The 20,937-nt window shown below is 40.3% G+C and overlaps 2 protein-coding genes across 8 annotated transcripts in view; one reads left to right on the plus strand and one right to left on the minus strand.

Annotated features, from left to right (window-relative positions):
* Positions 1-2,462: 2,462 nt before the first annotated feature.
* Positions 2,463-15,172, plus strand: ssr1 (signal sequence receptor, alpha). Of its 2 annotated transcripts, XM_069191038.1 has the most exons (9): positions 2,463-2,626; positions 3,967-4,079; positions 4,825-4,921; positions 5,888-6,150; positions 7,064-7,140; positions 7,765-7,843; positions 9,188-9,281; positions 10,359-10,373; positions 13,374-15,172. In XM_069191038.1, exons 1-9 carry the CDS (start codon positions 2,551-2,553, stop codon positions 13,439-13,441), a joined length of 882 nt encoding a protein of 293 aa, XP_069047139.1. In that variant the 5' UTR covers positions 2,463-2,550; the 3' UTR covers positions 13,442-15,172. The 2 variants fall into 2 exon arrangements, with proteins under 2 accessions (XP_069047139.1, XP_069047140.1); XM_069191039.1 differs by lacking the exon at positions 10,359-10,373 and having other exon boundaries at positions 2,465-2,626.
* A 2,124-nt stretch (positions 15,173-17,296) lies between these two features.
* The window catches only part of rreb1a (ras responsive element binding protein 1a), a 73,551-nt gene continuing 69,910 nt past the window's right edge, over positions 17,297-20,937 (minus strand). For all 6 annotated transcript variants that reach the window (XM_015354591.2, XM_015354594.2, XM_015354593.2 and 3 more), the window contains one exon: positions 17,297-20,253. In XM_015354591.2, the coding sequence (XP_015210077.2) occupies positions 19,865-20,253 (389 nt within the window). In that variant the 3' untranslated portion in view covers positions 17,297-19,864. The remainder of the gene's footprint in view (positions 20,254-20,937) is intronic.

A 20,937-nucleotide genomic window follows, 5' to 3' on the forward strand; every position in this document is an offset into this window, starting at 1 on the left:
TGTTGTACGAGAACCGGAAAGGATCAAACCTTCTCAAGGACAAACAAAACGCGTTTTTACTCGAGTCGTTCATCTGTTCGGATAGAGACATAGGCATATTTTTGTAATATAAGTAAGGCTCCCTTATTACATAAAAAAGAGACCTTACAACAAAAGCTTTATTATTCCATTATTGTAATAGTTTATTTGGTTTGTGATTCAGCCTTCACAGTAAATGTTTTGGCATTTTTTTAACTTTTCCCTTTGGAATGTTTAAATCTTCCTTAATCAAAATCCTGCGTCATTTAAAAATGCTTTATTTCAAGGAAATTATAGGCAAAGCCAAGTCCAATGGTACATTTAAAGAGTTTTTCTCTATTTTGTTTACATTGGCTCTGAATTTTACAGCTTTTACAGTTTTTAACTGTTAAAAAAATGCCTGGAACTATAATTACAGTATTCATTATATTATAAGCTATGCAATTAAGGTTTCATTCTGTTTTTAAAAATGTATTCTATTTATTAGTATTCAACTTATTCTATTTATGAACAATGGAAGTATTATTGTTTCAATGATAAAAGTGGTAACTGCTGACACAGGACGATGTATTTGTATTACAGCTTTCCTAGCTGAAGCTTAATTCATGGAGAAAATCTCCCTGCCCTTCAGGGCTGGTTGGCTGCCAAGGGACTGCTATTTTGTAAAATAGTCTTGTGATTATGGTTAACACTGCTAGAGGAACATGACACTAAGCACCCTTCATCTAGGACCAGTTGTAAATGCGATGAGAAAGTGAAAGAGTTAGATAAGACAAGATCACATTATTTATTAGCCATATACAATTTCTTGCATTACAAATTTGTCTTTTCACATACCCCACCTTGCTCTCAATGAAACACACAGACTCATTGAGAGAGGCTTGGGGTTAGAGCAGAGGATCAGCCATTTATACAGCACCCCTGAAGTAGTTGAGGGGCAAGGGCCTTGCTCAGGGGCCCAAAAGAGTTAGATTCCTCTGCTGGCTGCGGGATTTGAACCAGCAACCTTCCTGCCACAGGTGCTGAGCCCTAGCCATAGTGCCACCACTCCACCCGTTGCTTGAGGTTAAACTCCTGCATCATCTTTTCCAATCAGGGGAACGAAGATCTCATTTACTTCAACTTATATCAGCCTCATTCTTAGAATTATTATATGCCAATGCTATAGACAATTTTCACCTCAGAACATTTTTTCATTTGTTCTTAATGGAGGAATTATATACAGTATACATGCTACGGTGGTTAAAATTCCTGGCTTGCGGCAGTGGGGTTCAGGGTTCAATTCCAGACTTGGGGTGCCATCTCTGTGGAGCTTTATGTTTTTGCACAGATTCCCATCAGGGGCTCTGGTTTCCTCCCACAATCCAAAAACATACTGGTAGGCTAACTGACTTCTGGGAAATCGGCCATGCTGTTTGTGTGTGTGGCTGTGTTTGTGTCTGTGTGTCTGCCCTGCAATGGCACCCTGTCTAGAGTGTACCCCGCCTTAGCCCAGTGTTTGCTGGGATAGGCTCTGGCTTCCCCATGACCCTGAAGTGGAGTGAGCAGTTAGAGAATGGATTTGATGGGTGTTTTATCATGTTTTTTTTCCCCCTGCTTACGTGCCTCTCAGATTGAGGGAGTCTGCGTCCAGTAGAATGCAGAGGTTGGAGAAAAGGCCCTGCCGTGAAATGAAAACAATGGTCGTATCAAAGTTAGGTATTGCTGTCTAAGAAGAATAAGTCCTTGCCTTCTATAGTGATAACATGGGGTAGGCTGGCCTTCAAAAAGACATAACAAAAGGCTCTGTAAAATACTGCAGCTCAAGGCTGTATTGTGACACAAAACAAAGTGCTGTTAGTCAAGGCGGCTAACATTGGATATGAAAAAAATCAGCAAGTCCAGGGCTTGTGAGAAAAGACAAAGGACCAACATCACTGAAACTCCACAGGATTACTGTTAGTAATAAGCTGGGGTAAAGGACAGTACCCTGAGATGTCATCTCTCTGGGCAGCACTCAGACTAGGAGCTTAATACGGTAACTCTGATCTAAGGGCTTTTAGTAAGGCCTTTGAAAGACAAGTATAGCTACAAGGAGAAAATAACAAAGAGTGTTACCCCATTTTCATGGTCAAATTTTCCCCCTGTCCTTTACCAGTCATGGCCTCCTAATAATCCCCACTATTAATTGACTTCATCCCTCTGTTCTCCTCCGGACTGATAGCTGATGTGTGGTGAGCGAACTGGCGCACTTTGCCTTCGTATCATCCAGGTGGGGGCAACACATAGGTGGTAGTGGAGGAGAGACCTCATTGAATGTATTGCGCGTCGAGTGGAGTGTGCAGAAAAGCGCCGTGTAAGTGTAAGGGTTTTCGGGACGGTGTGACACAATGGCTCAATGACCCAGCGTAGAGGTGTGGCTGACAGAAAGCAGTGACGCCAGAGGCCATGGCTCACTTACCCGGATGAGAGCTGTGCGCCATTACTGAGTGAAAGAAACAAGGGGGTGGAGGCAGGAGCGTAGTGCGCACAACCGGCCTGGAATCGGCAATCATGATGAAATTTCTGCCCAAATTATTTTTGATCGCGTTGCTAGCTTTTCCTGCAACAATCCTCATCAACTGCAAAGGTGAGCCGCCTGTGCTTTTGTTTGTGGGCATACATGATAAATGATTTTTGTTTTAACTCCTCCGCGGTGGTCTGTAGGTCCTGATTGCTTGTGCTTTTCCTCCAGAAAGCTAACACACACAGAGAGAGGGGTCATGGGCATATATCGTAGCACTCTTTTGCATTTAAAATGTTTTAATTGTAACACGTTAATGTTCGAATGTTTATTTAGGAGTCACAACGTCTTGGTCGTTCATTTGGAAAATTGCAAGAGTGGGAACTAAAATCAAAGCGGAGCACGTTGTAGGGAGGACGGGGAAAGTGGTCGTTTTCTTTGGAGCCTAAAAAGGATCAAAATTGTCGAATTATATTCTGTACTGTGAAAACGATGCAGACATTTCTTATGTCTGTGTTTTTTTTTATACGTGTTGTGCATGCAGTCAATATACGTTATTTACAGTTAGGTCTACGCACAAACCCATTGTATAGCTGACGTGTCCTTAACATGCTACCCGTCTCGGCGATTTCATTTTGTCTACCTGTTTTAAATGAGTGTCTGTTTCTGTAAATTGCAGTGTGTAACTAGTGTACTGGAATATTTTGTTGTGAACAGTGTTGTCGATTTTGAAACGATTTTGAAAGATTCAGTCCATCCTCCAGTAATCCGAAAGTAGTTTAGAAACATTAAAACAAAATGTGTTGAAATCTACGGATTGTGGTTTGTAACATCCTAATGTTTTCGCACAAACCACGCTGAGAAGGAAACTTAGCCAACAGGCCTGGAAGTCAGCGCCAAGCTCTGTGTAGCTTTTGTAACTTTGAAATACAAAGTTACTGTAGCATTATTTAACAAGGGCAGAAAACGTGTTTAATAACGTAACGTACGTGCATTATAGAGGTTTCTGTATTCTAGGTGATTGAACTTCCAGGCAGGTCTTCAAGATCTACTGAAAAAGTCGGTGTCTCGTTTAAAATGGGAAAAGTTTGGAAATTGATTTTCTCTTAATAGCTATTGAATAAATACTCTAGTGAGATTTTATTTATGTTCCCCGTTTTCATGTTTAGTTAATTTCGTTGCTCAATAGAAAATTTCGCGAAATAGTGATATATTATGCTATTGAGCATGTGCATTTAATCAGTTAAGTTCCGTTTTTTTTTCTTTCAAAGTTTCAAGTTGTGAAATCAGGACAGAACAGCTTCCTGACCCAGCCGTGGAGTTTATTCTGATTGCTGTATGTCTGTCTTTTCAACAAAGGTGTTTCTGAGATCACCTGACTCTGTCTGAGAAGACAGGCGAGATGGTGGAATTTTATGCAAGAACAATTAAAGCAGTTTTTTTTTGCTAATGAATAACATTTGCAGGGCCTTTAGTGGCAGCTCAAGATGCAACAGAAGATGAAGAGGCAGTGGACGATGTGATCGCGGAGGACGAGGATGATGAAGCTGAAGTGGAAGATGATGAAACAACAGAATTGGTAGGATTGCACTGCTGTTGGGCTGGGAGAGATAACATTGTCTTGCCCCAATGTCCACACCAGCATGGTGGTGAGACCTCACTGAGGCTCTTGAACTGTTTTTCAAATGTCTATTAAATATCCTATAATTGAAAACTCGGTTCATGTGCAGTAAACCTATTTTTTTTACTATTTTTCTTTTCTGTTAACTTTATTGGCTTCAGAGTCAATTGCAGCAAAAAAAAATATCAGGCATAAATTGTTGTAATATCTTCACTGAATTGGCTTCTGAGTGTATCATTGCTTTTTTTAAAGTGAATGTATAAAAACATGCTAAAATTATTGGGTCTTAACTGTAATTCCTGCCAAAACCTGCAGAAACAATTTGTTAACACAACGTTAAATTAAGTGTTAACTTTAAGGTTTTCAAGTCCCAGAAAAACTTGAACCAGATTGGTTTCCAGTAGATTGTCACAGACCATATTCATGGACAAGTCCAGAAGTGAGATACTTTACAGAATGATTGTATGTACTCCACTTAGACATTCAGTGAACTGCAGAAATTAACACTGTTTTGCTGAGATAACAGAGATGTGGAGTGTATGAGGAAAATGGTTGACTCATCTTGAAAATAAGATGGCAATTAAGCCTACTGGGAATAAGATGGTTGAAGCACTGTTCTGTTGCGAAAATGTATGCCTTTTCCTCACTTCGTGGTAACCAACTGTAGTGTTGCTCTCTGAAATTTACTGCCATCATCTTCCAGACAGAAGAGAAGGATGAAGAGGAAGAAGATGTCACCTCAGGGGAAGCAAAGGCATCTCCCAACGCTGATACCACCATCCTGTTTGTCAAAGGAGAAGGTACAGTTATCGCAATAATGACGACTGTTCCATCTCCTGAGTGACTTGTGGGTAAAAAGCCCTGTGAGAGGACAGATGCCTAGCCAGTGGGTTGCTGTTTTGGTCCTGGATTATGTAGTCCATCCTTTATCAGTAAGCCAAGAAGAGGCTGGAGTCTGTTCAAGTTGCAACATTAGGGGTTATTTTGAAATTGAAAAAAATACCTTCATTTAAAGGTTACAAGTGGAGAGGAGGCTGGTTTGCCCTTCAGGCCTGTTTGGTTGCTGGTAGCTAATTAATCTTAGGATTTTATCCAGCCGTTTTGTGACAGTGCTGAGGTATGGGCTTCAAAAGCATACGTTAGTTATTTGTTCTAAACCCTGACACCTATTTGTGTAATCGCCAGCTCTTGAGGTGATTAGTGCTTGTACAGTAGTCACTTGAGCAAAGCAAGATACCTTACTGGGGTTATTAATGTTATGATCGTAATATGGTCATGAATGAGCAGTTATTCAGAATGACCACAATTTAATAAGTATCATTAACTGTGCACTTTTTTTCTCAAAACATACCTTTAACGTCAAAAGGAAATGTGTATATATATGTATTTCAGTTTCAGATTTTGTTGGTTATTCAGTAAAATGCAAATTGGGCAGGGCAGTCGTTAAAACTGGTTGCATAGCTTCACAGAAGAAACTGCTGCTCCAAGACATCTGCATGTTTAAGGAAGGGGATGCTTTATCAGGTTAAATCAGATGGCCTCCCCAGTTTAGCAGCTGTCCTAGTAACAAGGAAGACAGTACAGTTGTGCCCATGAGATATCTTTAAAAAGATACTGCAGAAGGGATCTCTTTAGAGATGCAAAAGTATGGCTCAGGCTGGCCAAGAGTTTTAAATGCTGCATTGGCTTGACTTATCCTACATCTTACACCATGTTTGCCTTTCACGCCACAACCAAAAAGCAGATTTGCCTTTTGCTTCAATCAGATTTCCCCGCGAACAACATTGTGAAATTCCTGGCCGGCTTCACCAACAAGGGCAGCGAAGACTTTGTGGTCGAGTCCCTGGATGCCTCCTTCCGCTACCCCCAGGACTACCAGTTCTACATCCAGAACTTCACTGCCCTGCAGCTGAACACCGTGGTGCAGCCCCTGCGCCAGGCCACCTTCGAGTACTCCTTCATCCCGGCAGAGCCCATGGGGGGGCGCCCCTTCGGCCTGGTCATCAACCTGAACTACAAGGACAACAGCGTGAGTGTGGCAGCTCCTGACCTTCTACCCCTCCTCCTCCTCTATGGGGGAAATCTGGCTCCGGCTCCATTGACGTTGAGCTGTGGTTGGATTTTTTTCCCCCCCACCATTACTGAGACATCTGCACAGATCTCTCAGTCAGTTGGTCTGTTCAAACCTTGTAAAACGACACTGGAGAAATCCAGCACTCGTATAAGAGGAACTGCAAGGAATATATTCTGTAGGGCATAGACATTGGACACCAAACTGCCTTTTCGTCATTCATTCTGAGCTGAATGTATGAGGCTGGGTGCTTTTGATGTGGTCACATTGAGCTCATGTAGCAGTCTCTACAGCAGTACAGCAGTCAGAGTGGTCTGTACTCTGGATGCCTAGATTGAACCTTCACAGCTGCAGTAATAACCCGGACATAATCATATCCATATTGATGAGGTTTGTGCACTTAAAAGGCACCTTTATAGAACCATCTGTGGTAGCATAAGAATATTTGAAAGACTTAAACACTGGTTTGCAGAGAACTGAATTTGAATGCCCTTAATAATGTGTATGGGAGGGGCAAAGGCAAAAAGCTGTTGATTTAAACTATTTAGAATCCAAAGGAAGTTTTGTGTGTGAACGTGTCTGTGCTTGTTGCTTAAGGCCCCCATAAGGGGGTGGGGACAACCCGGTTCTATCCTGGGATCATTCCATTCCATCACTGGATATCGGCAACCCCCCAAGGACTAATTTCCTGTCCTGGGGTCAGCCAGTCTACCCCAGAGTGTCTCCTGGCACATTGTTTCGTGGGGAAAAAATGACCACATATTGTGGTTGGCAGACTTTCAGCAGGAACAACCTGTTCTGTAGTGATTAATTTTGCATTAGCACTGCAGATGGAATTTTTATGCTGTTTTTTTGTTGTTGTTGTTGTCAGGGCAATGTTTTCCAAGATGCGGTATTCAACCAGACTGTTACCATCACTGAGAGAGAGGATGGCCTGGATGGTGAAACGTAAGTGGTCACTTAACATCGTGAGGAAATGCTCTAATCAAAATTGTTCATGCCATTTGGAGCAGGAGTCTGAAACTGGACATCTGAGAGATTCTCGGAACAAAACACTGTTAATGTCTGAACACAAGAAAATTTAAAGAAGTTCTAAAGCTGTTTAGTATTTTCGGTTTGAATCTTGGTTGAAATTACTGACACAGATTTCAAGGGTCTAGTTTTTTAATTATTTTGACTTGGGATTTGTGAGACATTCAAATTGAGACGTACAGTGAGCTCATTCTGAAGTCTTTAATTTTAACGACTTTAGCTATACTGTTGTTTCAATTGGCAGTCGTGGGTAAAACTTCTTGGCCAAATTAAATGGCTCAAGAGCTTGAGAATTTCATTTGTGTAATTTCTTAAGTGTGTAGTTCGTTCAGAAAAATCTGAAGACCATCAGATAAACTCCTAGGAATGAATGATTTTCTTTTGAACTTTTCTCTTATCATTTGTTTGCCATCTGATTTGAAATGGGGGGGAAAAATGAATGAATGCAGTAGCTTTAGGTTTGTTTTTAATAATCAGCTCAGGTTTGTTTTTCTTGGTCTCTTGCATGAAAGTCCCTCATGGTGAATTTCCCCTTTGCAGGATCTTCATGTATGTCTTTCTGTCGGGTCTGGGATTGCTTGTTGCCGTTGGGCTGCACCAGCTCCTGGAGTCTAGAAAGGTAAGCAAGCAAGACAAACCCAGCTGGCAGAACTTCTGCACCTCCATGTACTTTGAGCAGCCTTGTGGCAGCACAGAAAGTTAGTTTTAATTTTTGTCAATTTTAAGATGGTATACATGGCAAAGGAGCAAGAACTCTGTGACTAGCTCATTAAAGAGTGAGGTATGACTTCTTTCAGCAGTTTGATGAATTATTGGGTGCTCTTGTCATTGAGGAGCATGGACCCAGTGTCCCTGAAGGCAGAAACAGAGCTTGTTAAACTGTCTTGGGGACAGTCATAATGGGGGTTTCCAGTCCTGGTCCTGGAGAGTCACTCTCTCACAGGTCACCATTGAATGATCTCTTTTACAGCCTTGAAGCTTGAGAAGTAATCCGTTTTAGGAAGGTAGTTGGTCCAATTAAGTCAAGAATGCACAAATGCGGACCTTGAGATCTCCATGGTCTTGGTATTTTTATAGATCACGTGCTCTGAGTCTTTAAATGCTCATGTGGTGACGGCGGTGTATTAATAGGGCGGTCATGGGTACGTAGAAGCAAGGTTGAACATTTGATTGCAGCCACACTGTAAAGTGTGCAGTAAAGGTTACCCTTAGTAAACACAGTTGGAGTTAATGTGTTGATAAAATGTTGCAAAAATTAATTTGATCCATTATACTGAAGAATACCGCACTTGTGTGCTTTATACAAGTAACAAAAACGCTGAAATGCTGTTGAGGAATATAGCTTCTGACTGATCTCTTATCTTGCAAGGTCAGTTCAGCCAGGGCAGGGATAGCATGTGTGTAAAGGCTGAGCATCTGGAAACTGCTGATTGAAACTTTTGGCCCGTTTTCCTCTGTAATGCAGTATTTTCAGTTCTTGTTCCCAGGATTATTCATGTGTATTGCTATTTGTATGACACGAAAAGCCTCACTATAGAGTACAGTCATTAAGAAATTCTGTCCAACGAGCTTTTAAAAATCCAGTGTTTTATGGTTAGTGCCAGGTGTTATTGGTAAACAGAATCTTACCAATAAGAGGAGGGAAGTCTTGAAGCCTGGAGCGATGGCTTGGAATTTCTGGTCCAGGGGGAAGACTGCCACCTACTCCACCACCAACACCACTAACAGCTGTCCAGTTTTCTTTAAAGCTCTCCCAACCCAGTACTGACCAGTTTTAGTCTGGCTTACCTAATATTGAAAATCGCCAGTCTGCTAAATATCCAAAACCATATCCAAAATATCCAAAAATGTCCTTGAAAAGGTGGGATGATTTTGTCAGACGTCCTGCTCGCAGTGAGAAATGCTAGACTTTAAGTGTAAATTAGTAACTCGGGTTTCAGTCATTTTCGTCTGATTTTTACAGAGAAGGAGACCTGCTCCCAAGGTGGAAATGGGGACGTCGAGCCACAATGATGTGGACATGAGCTGGATCCCACAAGAGACCCTGAACCAGATCAGTGAGTTCGACTGCTATCTTTTGCACCGTTCTACAAAAACGTTTCTACGGTTGTCTTTGCCATCGAATAGTAATCCCGGTATTAACAGATTTGGAATTAAGTTAATCAAGGCAGATTTTAAGAGACTGTTGCTTTCGTCGGAAAGCTATGCCTGTGGGGTCACCCATAAGTAAATTTGTTTCTGAACAAAGGGTAGTGTTTGTACAGATGAGGATTCAAAATCTGAATCGTATTCAATTATCACACTGATTCTTGTCTGTGCCGAGAACCCACAGATGCGGTCTTAAGGGTGCTGTCTTTCAGACATCACTTTCACTAATTTTGTAACTGTCTCTCACATACGTCTCCATCACATTGGGTGTGCAAAAACTCCTTTGCTGCCACTATAGGGAATGCGAGACAGGAGTCTAAATTTGCCACTGTTGTATGAATGCTGGGTTATAGTGATGCGCGGGTCGGGTTGTTTTTGACCTGCACCCACCTGCGGTTATGAGAAACGAACCCACACGCGCCCGACCTGATTTCAAATCATTTTTTTTTAAACCCGAGCCCACCTGACCCGCGGGTGTAAGTCAGCCCGCACATCACTAATGGGCTACATCTTGAAAAAGAATCCACCACGCAGGCAGATTCAGAAATTTGTAATGAATGTAAACAGTATACTGAAAGTCTCCACGCGCTCTATATGAAGTGCATCTGCACATGGTTGTTGTGCTTTATGTGGAATCTCTTTAAAAGCCTCCAAGTTAGTTGGATTCTTCCCCTAAAGGGTTTTACTTGACACTTAGAAGCTTAGAAGCCTGACCTCTTGTGATCCTGTGTCTTTGTGTACTTTTTCTCTACCTAACATCTTTATTTTCCCCTTGCATATTTTGTGTTGCCTTTACCAATCATTGTAGATCAGGATCAAAAAATGTTAGCTATACTGTACAAAACCTTAATATCTGGGTTTCTTCAATGCGGTGTCCTACTTAATGCTTAATATTTCTGTGTAATGTTAAGCTCATTTTCTTGGTTTCCAGTATTCTAACCTCTTTGTGCTCTTCTTACTTTGCTCGTCTTTCCTTGTGCCTTCAGTGCAGAGCAGACGAGGTGAGATTCCAGCCTTTCTCTGAGGGGTGCTATGTACTATAGTATTTAAAAGTCATTGCGAACACAATTTTGTGCAAAGGTTTGCGGTTAACTCCTCCGTTCCTCACTGGAGTGACCGGATTTTTTGTTGGCCCTATAGTGTGCTGTTTACAACGATGCCTGGATTTATCGCACCATTGTTTCAAAATCTGATTTGCATGTCTGATATTTTAGTCTGTTTTTTGCTTTATTCTGTGCTTTGTGTTTAGCATAATGCAAGTTTTTTTGGTTAATTTCCAAAATTGCATGATCCCCCCCATAAAAAAGGTTTTGTTTATTTAAAGCTTTGACTTGAATTAAGTGTCCATCTTGTTTTGGCATTGGGCTTTCATCTTTTTCAGTTTCCTATAAAAAGCAGCTGATACACTTTTGAATACAATTGCAATCCTAAAATTTCAAACTAAGATTGAATTGAATATGAAGTAAACACTGACTCACTCACTGTTTTTAGGTTGTAAATGTTAAGCAGTTAGTACTTTGGCAGATGGTTTACTTGGTGCAATGTACAGTACTTCCACCTGCCTGAAGAGAAGAAGTGAAATCACTTTTTTTTATTAGTGGAACACATTTTTATAAATAGGTGGCAGAACGTGTTCTCTTCCAATTTAAAAAAACCAAAAACATTAACAGTTGCAACGGATGCTTCCATTTTCTGGCCACAAAGGTCTTAGATGGGCTTCTATTGCAATTTATTAATTAAATTTAACTTAACCCCATACACACGTCTAGACTTTATTCCGTTTTCGACATATTGCATCCTTGTCTCTCATCCAGATTTCCTATAGGTTTTATTTTGGGTTGATTGGAGGACATCAGGTGAGTCTTGTGAATGTGTTTACACAACTAATACAATTAAAGGTTTTATTTGTAATTAGGCATACTCTCCCTTTAATATCTGCAGTGAACTGCAGCAGCAGTATGGATTTTGTTTTAATTTAATTTATCAAGGTTGTCCATTAACACGAATGACTAAAACAGTATTGATTTTCCAATTTAGCCAAGTTGAGCAGGTTCCTGCCTGTTAGTTCTCTGACTGCTGTTTTCTTGTTCAGTACTTAAGAGCCCACTGATAAATACTAAATCAGTGAACCTCAGAATGTAGATTCTGATTCTGAATTCTTGATTCTGGTAGATTTCATCAGCATCGGGCCAAATATTTGGTCTGATCAGGTTTGATCAGATCAAAAATCTACATTTGGGTGATTTTGTTTTATGAAAAAAACATTTACCTAAAGTGTTAAGCCAAATATAAATAATGCATTGCCCTTTCTTTGGGTAACTTTCCAAAAAGGAGTTAGGCGCTGGTGGTGGTCTTTTTTAAATAAATACTTGTTCATGAAGTGTCGAAGTTGGTGCTACGCAAAATGGTATCTGTGTTGAGCCCAGGGTGTCTTTTGTGGTCAAAGGTTCTTATTCATTTGGCTGAACTTTTGAAGTTTGAAGGGAGTTTTTTCTTTTAAAAAAATATTTAAATGAAGCTGGAAAAGCACCAGTGAATTCTTCTAGGATTAATTGGACATGATCCAGCAATAACTCTAGTAGAGCTGGTTTAAAATGACCCATTTTTAATTTTGAAAGTACTTGCTTGACTTTTAATTCTTGTCTTTCTTGTTCTTTAGTGTTATTCGGGGCACATTTCAGGTTGCCGCTGCAGCAGTTCAGTTCAGCTGCTAAGTAACAAGAGTATACCTAATTGCAAATAAAACCTTTGATTGTATTAGTTGTATAATCACGTCTTTCACACATGATGCTCTACAGAATGAAACTTGCATTAAATGTAAGTTAGGATTCAAGAAACAACACATTGCAAAAAGAAAGTTTGTGTTATAAGCTATTAGGCAATTGATCACAGAAAGAAAGCCCTTGCTCAGAAAGTAACGATATTTACAAAAAAATCACAGGCAGACCAGCAAGTAAAGTTCTGGGCTTGATTTAATGTGGAATGACCTGCCTTTAAAATGGTAATTGGCAAGGGGTCAAGTCAGTACAGACTGAATATCCCTTTTGTGGTGCTTATTCAGTGTTTAGTGATGAAAACGAAAGCCTAGAAGCCCTAATTATAAATACAGAGACATAACTGTAAGCCTACTGGATCTCCAATGTTTTTAAATGGTTCATATGTTCGAAAGTGTTGCATGTATGTTTACACTGTAAAATAGTAAATCAAGCATATGTTTTGTAGCTGGTATTCATAATGGCTTGTATGCAGCACTGTCACAGCAGCTGAGATTGTATAAGGTGATCATTATTTTCAGGCTGCTGACCTTAATTGTAAAGTCTAATGACATTCAATGGTAATATGTTTTGTAAAGGGCCTTTAAAAATTCTTAATTTATGCGAGATGGTTAATTCATCTGAATCTGAATGTTCAAGAGTGTGGTTAACATTGTGGAGGTTTGGTGTGTTAACTGTGCTTACTGATTTTTTTTCTTGTTGTGCAATGAGCTGCACACCAGCCGAGAGTAATATTTAAACAAGTCTTGGACAGTTTTCTTACAGCAGTTTGTTACTACATGCTTGGCATGACAAGTTCAAATTTCAGCATTTGACATTAAATAAACTACACAGTGAGACCAAAAGGGATACTCGGGATCAGACACTTGGTACTTGTCCATGCACTAGGTAGTCACTAGTAACAACAGCTACTTTAACACTGTGAATGATGGTGGCAGAGCCAGAAACCTAAACCCTGCAGTGACCACCTACAGCAACTTGGAATAAATGCCTGAAGCATGCAACACTGAGCACGCACATCTCTGCTTTGTAGAGCTGTGAGGAAATGAGACACAAGCTGTTTGAGGAGTACACATCTTAATAAGGCATGAATGATGTGGCCCCTGACAAGACCGTGCCATGTTACGTTTAAGGATGTCCCGCCTTCTTTTTTAAAAAAACAAATCAGTTTGTTGTTCAGCGCCATTGCCGGTTAAACCTGTTCCAATTTTTTTTTCCTTCCTGCAGACAAAGCCTCCCCACGAAGGTCACCCCGCAAGAGAGCGCAGAAGAGATCAGCTGGGTCAGACGAGTAACTGCGCCGTGACGACAATGCCCATCTGTCATGTGTCCTGTCCGTTGTGTGAAAGAGCGCCGGTGAGGCAACTAAGCCATACGATCCATGTCCATTAAATATATTTCCGGAAGCTGGACACTGTGACTGCAGTTGCCCATAAAGGCTAGATTCCAGTCCGCAAAAAAAAAGTTGTTTTACACTTTAGATTGATGCCCCTTTTTTTACAGTTTTATTTCCTTTATTAAGTCCTAAATATTGGTACTTCTGGAGATCTAACAAGACTGACTTTGTAGTATCGGTTGTAGTGAGAAGAGGAGGAGGAGGAGGCGGGAGGTAATCTTTTAAATTTGCAGTTGCCTTTTTGGAAAAAGGGGTGTCCACTGAGATTCATGATTGTAAGCAGACGCATCTGCAAGAGCCCTGTATTCATGCGTTTATTGTTTTGCACTGGTGTGTGTTCAGAGGATTCCTCCTTGCAGATTCAGCAGAGAGGTGCCTCACTGTACTGTGGATTGTTCTTGCTGAAGCAGCCACAAGCTACAAATAGCCCCCCTCCCAAGTGGTGTACACTGAAGTAAAAGGAAAAGACTCGAGACTTCTGAAAAATAATTATAATCGGAAGATTTTGAAAGGAATCAGGCTTCTGTTTCTCTTGCCAAAAAAAAGTCCTTTTACTCATTTGTTCACTTTAGTGTAGTTTTTGGAGCAGCTTCATAATCCTTAATTTTGTCTTGAAATATTAAAGGTTCTACTTTTTTAGTTTCACTTGGTTTTTTTTTTATTGCGAACAGCACTGTGTACAGACTGAGAAGGGTAGTGAAATTGTGAAACTGTTCAGGCAAAAACGATGCTTGTTCAGGGGGTGTGTTAGCTTTTACTGTGACCTCTAACCCAAAGTCTTTTTTGAGACTGAAAACAAAATGACATGGAGAAAATAGTTAGCTTCAAGTGCCATTTAATACCAAAAAATCATGAAATTTTAGAATATTGTGGTGTGGAATAGTAAGTCTGCCTGTCTCTTGTTCCGTAACCTGTGTATTTAAACTCATTTTGGTTTGAGCACCATTAACACGGCATCTTTTCTTTGCGAAATGTATATTTTTCTTATTGATTTTTTTCCCCACTTACGATGCTGGTTGGTTTCAATTGAACACTAAACCGCATGTTCATGTCCAACCTTTGGGGGGAGAAAATGTACTGGAATTCTAGAGATGGTCAGAACTTGGAACTGTGTGCATTTAGAAGTGTGTTCACAGGACTTTGCAAAAGAGAATGGTCATAATTATCACCCAGGTTCACAGGCTCAATCTTCCAAATCTAGGGCTAATAAATTGGTCTTGCAATATCCAGTGTTGTGGAGATTGAGGCAGTAGTTGAACAATTCTCATTGTGTTAAAAGATATCCAGATATTCAACATCTCTTGTATGTGAGGTACACTGAGTAGTTACAGTTCCCCACTAAATTGACCTAATGGCATTTGAAGCTTTCTGCTTTTTAACCTAATGTGCTGTTATTGTAATGGCCAACGCAGGAAATGTCATGGCCTGGGAAATGCATTTGTTGTCCCTCTTCTAACAAATTGCAGAGGAATAAAATCCTGACTCTTGAAGAAAATGATTAACTGGACTGATTGATTTTCCTGAACATTGTACAGTCTGATTTAAAACAAATGTGCGTTTTTGAATTTTGTGGTGGGTGTGCAATGGTTTGATTACGAACAGAAAGTAAAGATTAAATTAACTTTTTCCACTTTGGTTTGTTTTTTTTTGTGTGTTTTAGAAAAAGTACCAGGAGAACTAAAAGCAATGGAATTCTTCACATACCACATGCACTCCATTCACTATATAGCGAAATAACATGGGGTGGAATAGTTGGTCTTGAAGTACAGAGTCTAGGTAGTCAGAATACTGAGTTGACTGTTAACAGTAATCTCTGATGTCATGTTATCTAAACTATTAAGTTCTTTTCTTTGCATATGGCTTTCAGTGGCCAATCTTCTGATCTTTTTCTGGGACAATAATATCAGTTATAGATATTAATCTCCTTTGAATTTGATAATTTTGTTTATGCTTTTTTTGTCCATTTTACATAGATCAAATTAAAAAAACATCACCTTTACCAGCTTCTAAGAGCACCTTACTGGTCTATATACAGTTTCTGGTATTAGGAGTTTCTTTTCATATACCCCAGCTTGCTCTCCATGAGACGCACAGACAGGGAGAGAAGCTTGGGGTCAGAGCCCAGGGTCAGCCATTTATACAGCGCCCCTGGAGCAAGTATTGCTCTCTGGCCCAACGTTGTAGGATTTCTCTGCCGGTCATGGGATACGAACCTTCCAGCCACAGGTGAAGATCCTTAGCTACAGACCCACCGCTTCTAGCCTGATCCTGTCAGATCTCCTGCTTGCCGAGTTCGGCTTCAGCTCTCCCGCGACTCTATTGGATAAAGCAGTTAGAAGATGCCTGGTCTCATCTCAAATATGTTGTGGCAGGGAGTCAGTGGGCCTTTGCCCAAGTCTGTTCTCAGTAAGACCTGTTAATCTCTGACCTTGATTAAGGAGATTACATATAGAAGGAGTACTTTGAAGAACCCCTTAATTGAGTGGACAAGGAGGCAGCATCTTAATCCATGGGTGAGACTGGCTCCATCACATTCTTCTGGAGTGCTGAACACGGTTGGGGTATCATTGCTAATGCACTTTTTATGCAGAGGTGAGTGTATATACTGTGTGTTATGCACTCCTATAAAGGTGGGTGTTGGGTTCACATCTTCGCAAAAAGGCATGAAAGGGTTTGTTTCAAGTATAGAGGCATCTGACTCCTAGGACCCCCCAGTGAAACCTTTGTGAGATTGCTGGAGAGAAGCACTGGTCTCCTCATTTAACCTCATGTTCAAGAGTAATAGGGCAGATTCCATCTTGGTTGCGGAACAAAAGACCAGCTCTTTACTCTACTGCACTGTACTCAATGGGTGTGTGTGATTTTGACAATCTGGTCCACTACTGTTTTTTTTTTTTTAATTTGGAGAATGCATCTTCTGTTTATAATAATTGAAAGAGTTATCAACAGAATCATGGTTTCTTCCAAAGCACCTCCCAACTCAGGGTTCCTGTCAGATTTTGTTGTTGAATTTAAAAATCCAGGACCTACAAGGCTCTGCATGGCTTGACACCTCAGTACCTGTCTGAGCTATCGTCCTAATCCCCACCTCGCAACTTTTGCTCTTCTAATTCTCCTAACTGTCCCCCCAAACCAGTCTACACTCTATGGGTGACAGGGCCTTCTCCTGTTATGCCCCAAAGCTCTGGAACTTTATCCCTAAGGAGATCAGAGAGTCATCTTTCCCTTAACTCTTCCAAATCTAACCTTAAAACATTCTTTAGAAGAGCCTTTACCTAACTGGTTCTGTTATTTACCCCTTTGCTTCAATTGTATTCAGTACCTCCATTTACTGTCTCCTCGCATATCTTGTCTATGTTTTTGTTGTCATTCTGTAATTATTATACATTTTGCAAGAAGTGCTGTGCATAACATTCTTAGCATCAAGTCACTCTGATGCCTAAAGTGCATCTTATCTCTCTGTTCCTATTGGTGATTTTCACAGACAGGATGTCAAGGTACAGCCTTGGTACAGAGCTATCCGATATGGGAGGCTGTGGAGTTACAGTTACTAATGGTTAATTGGCATCTATAAAATTGTAGCCGTGTACACGTGTGCGTTCTGCAGTGGATGGATTTAATACTGTTGGCAGGCAAGTATCGTGATTTGTCTCTGGTCTTTGGTAACGGTATTTTGTGGAACAACTATCATGTTGCATTTTATTTCTTCTAGATGCAATAATGAAGTAACGTACAGCCCACACAAACAAATAAGCACCGTTCCTTAATATATCTTTATTGCTTAAATGTTTTCAATACAGAACAGCTTACATTTCTGAATTTGAAGCACTGTACAACTTAATACAAAGGAAAGTAAAGTACCGACGCACAGCATTTGGTTATCTGTTGTAGTCTAAACCAGTCTTGATACGGATGTAGCAGCAGTGCAAGTTCCCTTTACAATAATACAGATTCTGAACTTCAACAGTGATATAATGGCAATATCATTGGTTACACAATCATACTGATTCCTTCTTGACTAGAGAAAATTCAATAAAAAAGCCTTTTTGAGGAAACTGTTAAAACGCAGTACAGTGGAAAGACACGACCACCTTCAGGTAGTCATAAACCAGAAAGTTCTGTTATGCTTTCTCAAATCTGTCAAAATGAATTCACAGTCAAGTGCTAAATGTAGTGATTGAAGTTATTTTAAAAAAATGGAAGAAAATTTAGGAACTTAGGAAAAAAATTAAATGAAATATTGAATAATGCATTCTGTAAAAGCCCTGAGAGGAAAAATAAATGAATTAATAAAAGAAAAAAATAGGTTAACATGCAAAACTAGCCTACAATTCACCCATAGCTGAACACATAATAAATTTCACAGTTTTATGTATATATTTATATATATATTTGAGAAAACAAAATAATTCCTCAGTCTAATAATAATAAAAATGTGAGGAGACCACAAAATCTACTAACATAGATAAAGGTCTACATAAAGCTTCAAATCAATAGTGATTATTACTAACATGAATCCCAATTTGACACAGGGCGGCTACTTTATTTTCATATATTTTGCAGCATACATTGATTAATGGCTTCTCCTCAGGTTACCAGGCATGAATATCTCAGTACTTTATCATTATTTTAGGAAGTTATATGTATCTTTGTGGAAATTACATACACACTCACAAATCAGGTGATGAACAAGCTGGTTACTTCTTTTTCATCTGAGCAACCTGTACATTGCACATCTGAATCATGTGTGAAGTCCAATTTCTTCACTCCAGTGGTATGATGCTACCACTTGTTGATGAAAAGCCAAATTTACCAGCAATACAAAAAGATTTGCACCCAAGTTTGTCCCGAACACTTATTTACTGTTTAATAGGTCGCCTGTCGTTTAAAGAACCAACTTCATAACCACCTGTTCCATTTAAAAATGCACCCTTTCTCAATTGTTAATTTACAGCACCCTAGTCCATAAAAAATGTTTTTTTTTGCTTTAGTTTATTGCTTGGGTGTCTTTTTGGTAAATACCAGATTTAAGATCACTTGAACCCAAACCTGGCATGAATCATTTCTGCTGGTGCGAAAACAAAACTTACCAACATTTAGACATATGTCTTACAGTTTTCCTTTTTATGAGCCTTGAGGTTTTGAGGTTTATTTAAAAATAAAACAGAAAATACAAAAAAAAAATCCAGACCAACATCTGGATAACATCTCTGCAAGAGTCAATATTTTGATTCCAAAAGGCAACATGCACAGGAGAACTGCACAGCTGATAATGTAAAGGGACAGTAGGATACATTGTTCAAGTACAAATACAAAAACCTCAAAAAATAGTGTTTCTCCATGCATTCAGATAGAATTAAAGAGGAAAGATTCCACTTAAAACTTTGCAGAATCTCTGATAAGGCTTTTTACAACATGAAGAATGATATGGAAGACTTCTCGGTCATTTTATTTCCAGCCACCTGGTCTTGAACAGATTCTGTTCATACAGACACTCGGAGACTGCTCTCAATGTTACCCCAACCTTTCTCTCCCCAAATGGAGCTGTAGGTGACAAGTGCACTTGGTGACAGCTGAACAATATTAAAATCCCAAGCCACCTGTTCTGGAGCTCCTAATCAAACCAATTTTAAACTGTCACAAAAAAAGTCGTTAATGAAGTAATGAAGTTCAGAATACATCAGGCAAATATTGCCCACATTTCTCAAGTGACAAGAGAATACCAAATCTTGACATCAATAAAAAAGGACATTTAAAAAGAACAGCTGGATTGTTTTAAAGTGGAGAGTTCGGGGGGTTTATTAAGAAACAGATCCCCCCCTCTCGTTAAGAAAGGTTGTTAAAACCCCACTTGAACAACACTGGAGTCGTAGTTAACAGGAACAGGCGGTCTTTCGGTTGTTCCCATAATGTTTAACACGCTGTTTTTCCAGTTACAGCTGGTAGTATTCAAGCCTTATTTTGCAGCCTTTGACCAATGAAATTGTTTTATCATCAGATAATAGCAGCTGCATTTAAATACACAAACACATTTTTCTGTTTTAATCAAGCATACCAAGCAGGTATGGTAAAACATTTTAATGCTATTAATTAAAGTACATTTCTTTAGGAGGAAAAAAAAAACATTAAAAATGCTACTCGAAAAAAAAAATATTATATTATCTGTAATATGTAACTTGATACAAAGATCTAGCAAAAGTAGTAAGGCACTCCAAAAACAAGATTACAGTCCGTTGCATTACAAATTCATGGCACTGTCACAGAAGTAACACAGCGCGCTCTGCATAATAAAAAGAAGGCTGTAACAAAACACGCCTCCCGGTCACTCCACCTTCACAAGCTGGGGTTCAGGTGAAGGCAGGATGCTGTCCAGAGGGGTCTTGGTGTGAATCTCCAGCCGGCCTTGAATGTAGTTATCCGAGGGCTCGACAGAAGGTCCCGCTGACCTTTCTTGCTCGTCCGGCTTCGCGGCAGAGGTAGCCTGGGCCAGGCTGGCACTGGCTCCTTCGCTTTCGTTCTCCGAGGGGGGGCTGGTGCTGCTCTGCGTGGACTCGCTCTCGCTGCCCGAGCGGCCCCCGCTGCCGCCCCCCTCCTCCTCGCCCCCCGTGCCCCCGCCCGCCCGGAACTTCTGGTGGATACGCTGGTGCCGCACCAGGCTGTGCTTCAGCGTGAAAGTGCGCTCGCACGTCTGGCACTTGTAGGGTCTCTCGCCTAAGGGACGGAGATCAACGGGGGGAAAAAAAGCTCCGTGTTAAGCAGGACAGAAAAACACATTCTCACTCCCCCCCCCCCTTCCTGTTTAGAATAACCATTTTTCACGTCTCCATAGTTTGAAATTCCCCACCTTGCTATTAAATCCTTCGGAAGAACACCTGGCAAGGTGGGGCACATTTCAGAGGATGCATCGTTATCGGGCTCTGCGACTCTCTCACACTGCAAGCTCCATCCCCGCACATTAAATCTAAAGCATCAGATGGGAGGACTGATGCAGCTCTCGGCAAGCAAGCTCACAGGCAACTGGCCGGTTTTAGGGGCTGCTGTTGTGGGACAAAATAAAGGAACCATCTAACTTCAGTATCTCAGAAAACCTGATAATGCTCAGTCCATTGTTGGCTTAAGAAATGCTGAAACCTGGACAGTCAATGACAGACGCACTCTTATCTTTTGACTAAAGCTCATCTCTTAGTCCTAAAGGATGGCGTTATAGTTTTAGCCACTTTGAAGTCCTCCCAATTCTCTTAGCCTTTTCTGTTTGCTGCCATGCAGGGAATTCTCCATTAAATACAGTCCCTTGTAAAATCATAGAATTATCCTACAGGAATATGAATATCCTACAACACTTCAGCAACTGATACAAACATCAGCATTCTACATTATTGTCTGCATTAAAGTGAT

Source organism: Lepisosteus oculatus, chromosome 6 (genome assembly GCF_040954835.1).
Source record: "Lepisosteus oculatus isolate fLepOcu1 chromosome 6, fLepOcu1.hap2, whole genome shotgun sequence".
Classification (NCBI taxonomy): Eukaryota; Metazoa; Chordata; class Actinopteri; order Semionotiformes; family Lepisosteidae; genus Lepisosteus; species Lepisosteus oculatus.

Coding starts and splice junctions, on each gene's coding strand:
- ssr1 (XM_069191038.1), top strand. CDS start 2,551: ATGATGAAATTTCTGCCCAAATTATTTTTGATCGCGTTGCTAGCTTTT. Junction 6,151..7,063: donor TGAACTACAAGGACAACAGC/GTGAGTGTGGCA, acceptor TGTTGTTGTCAG/GGCAATGTTTTCCAAGATGC. Junction 7,844..9,187: donor AGCTCCTGGAGTCTAGAAAG/GTAAGCAAGCAA, acceptor TGATTTTTACAG/AGAAGGAGACCTGCTCCCAA.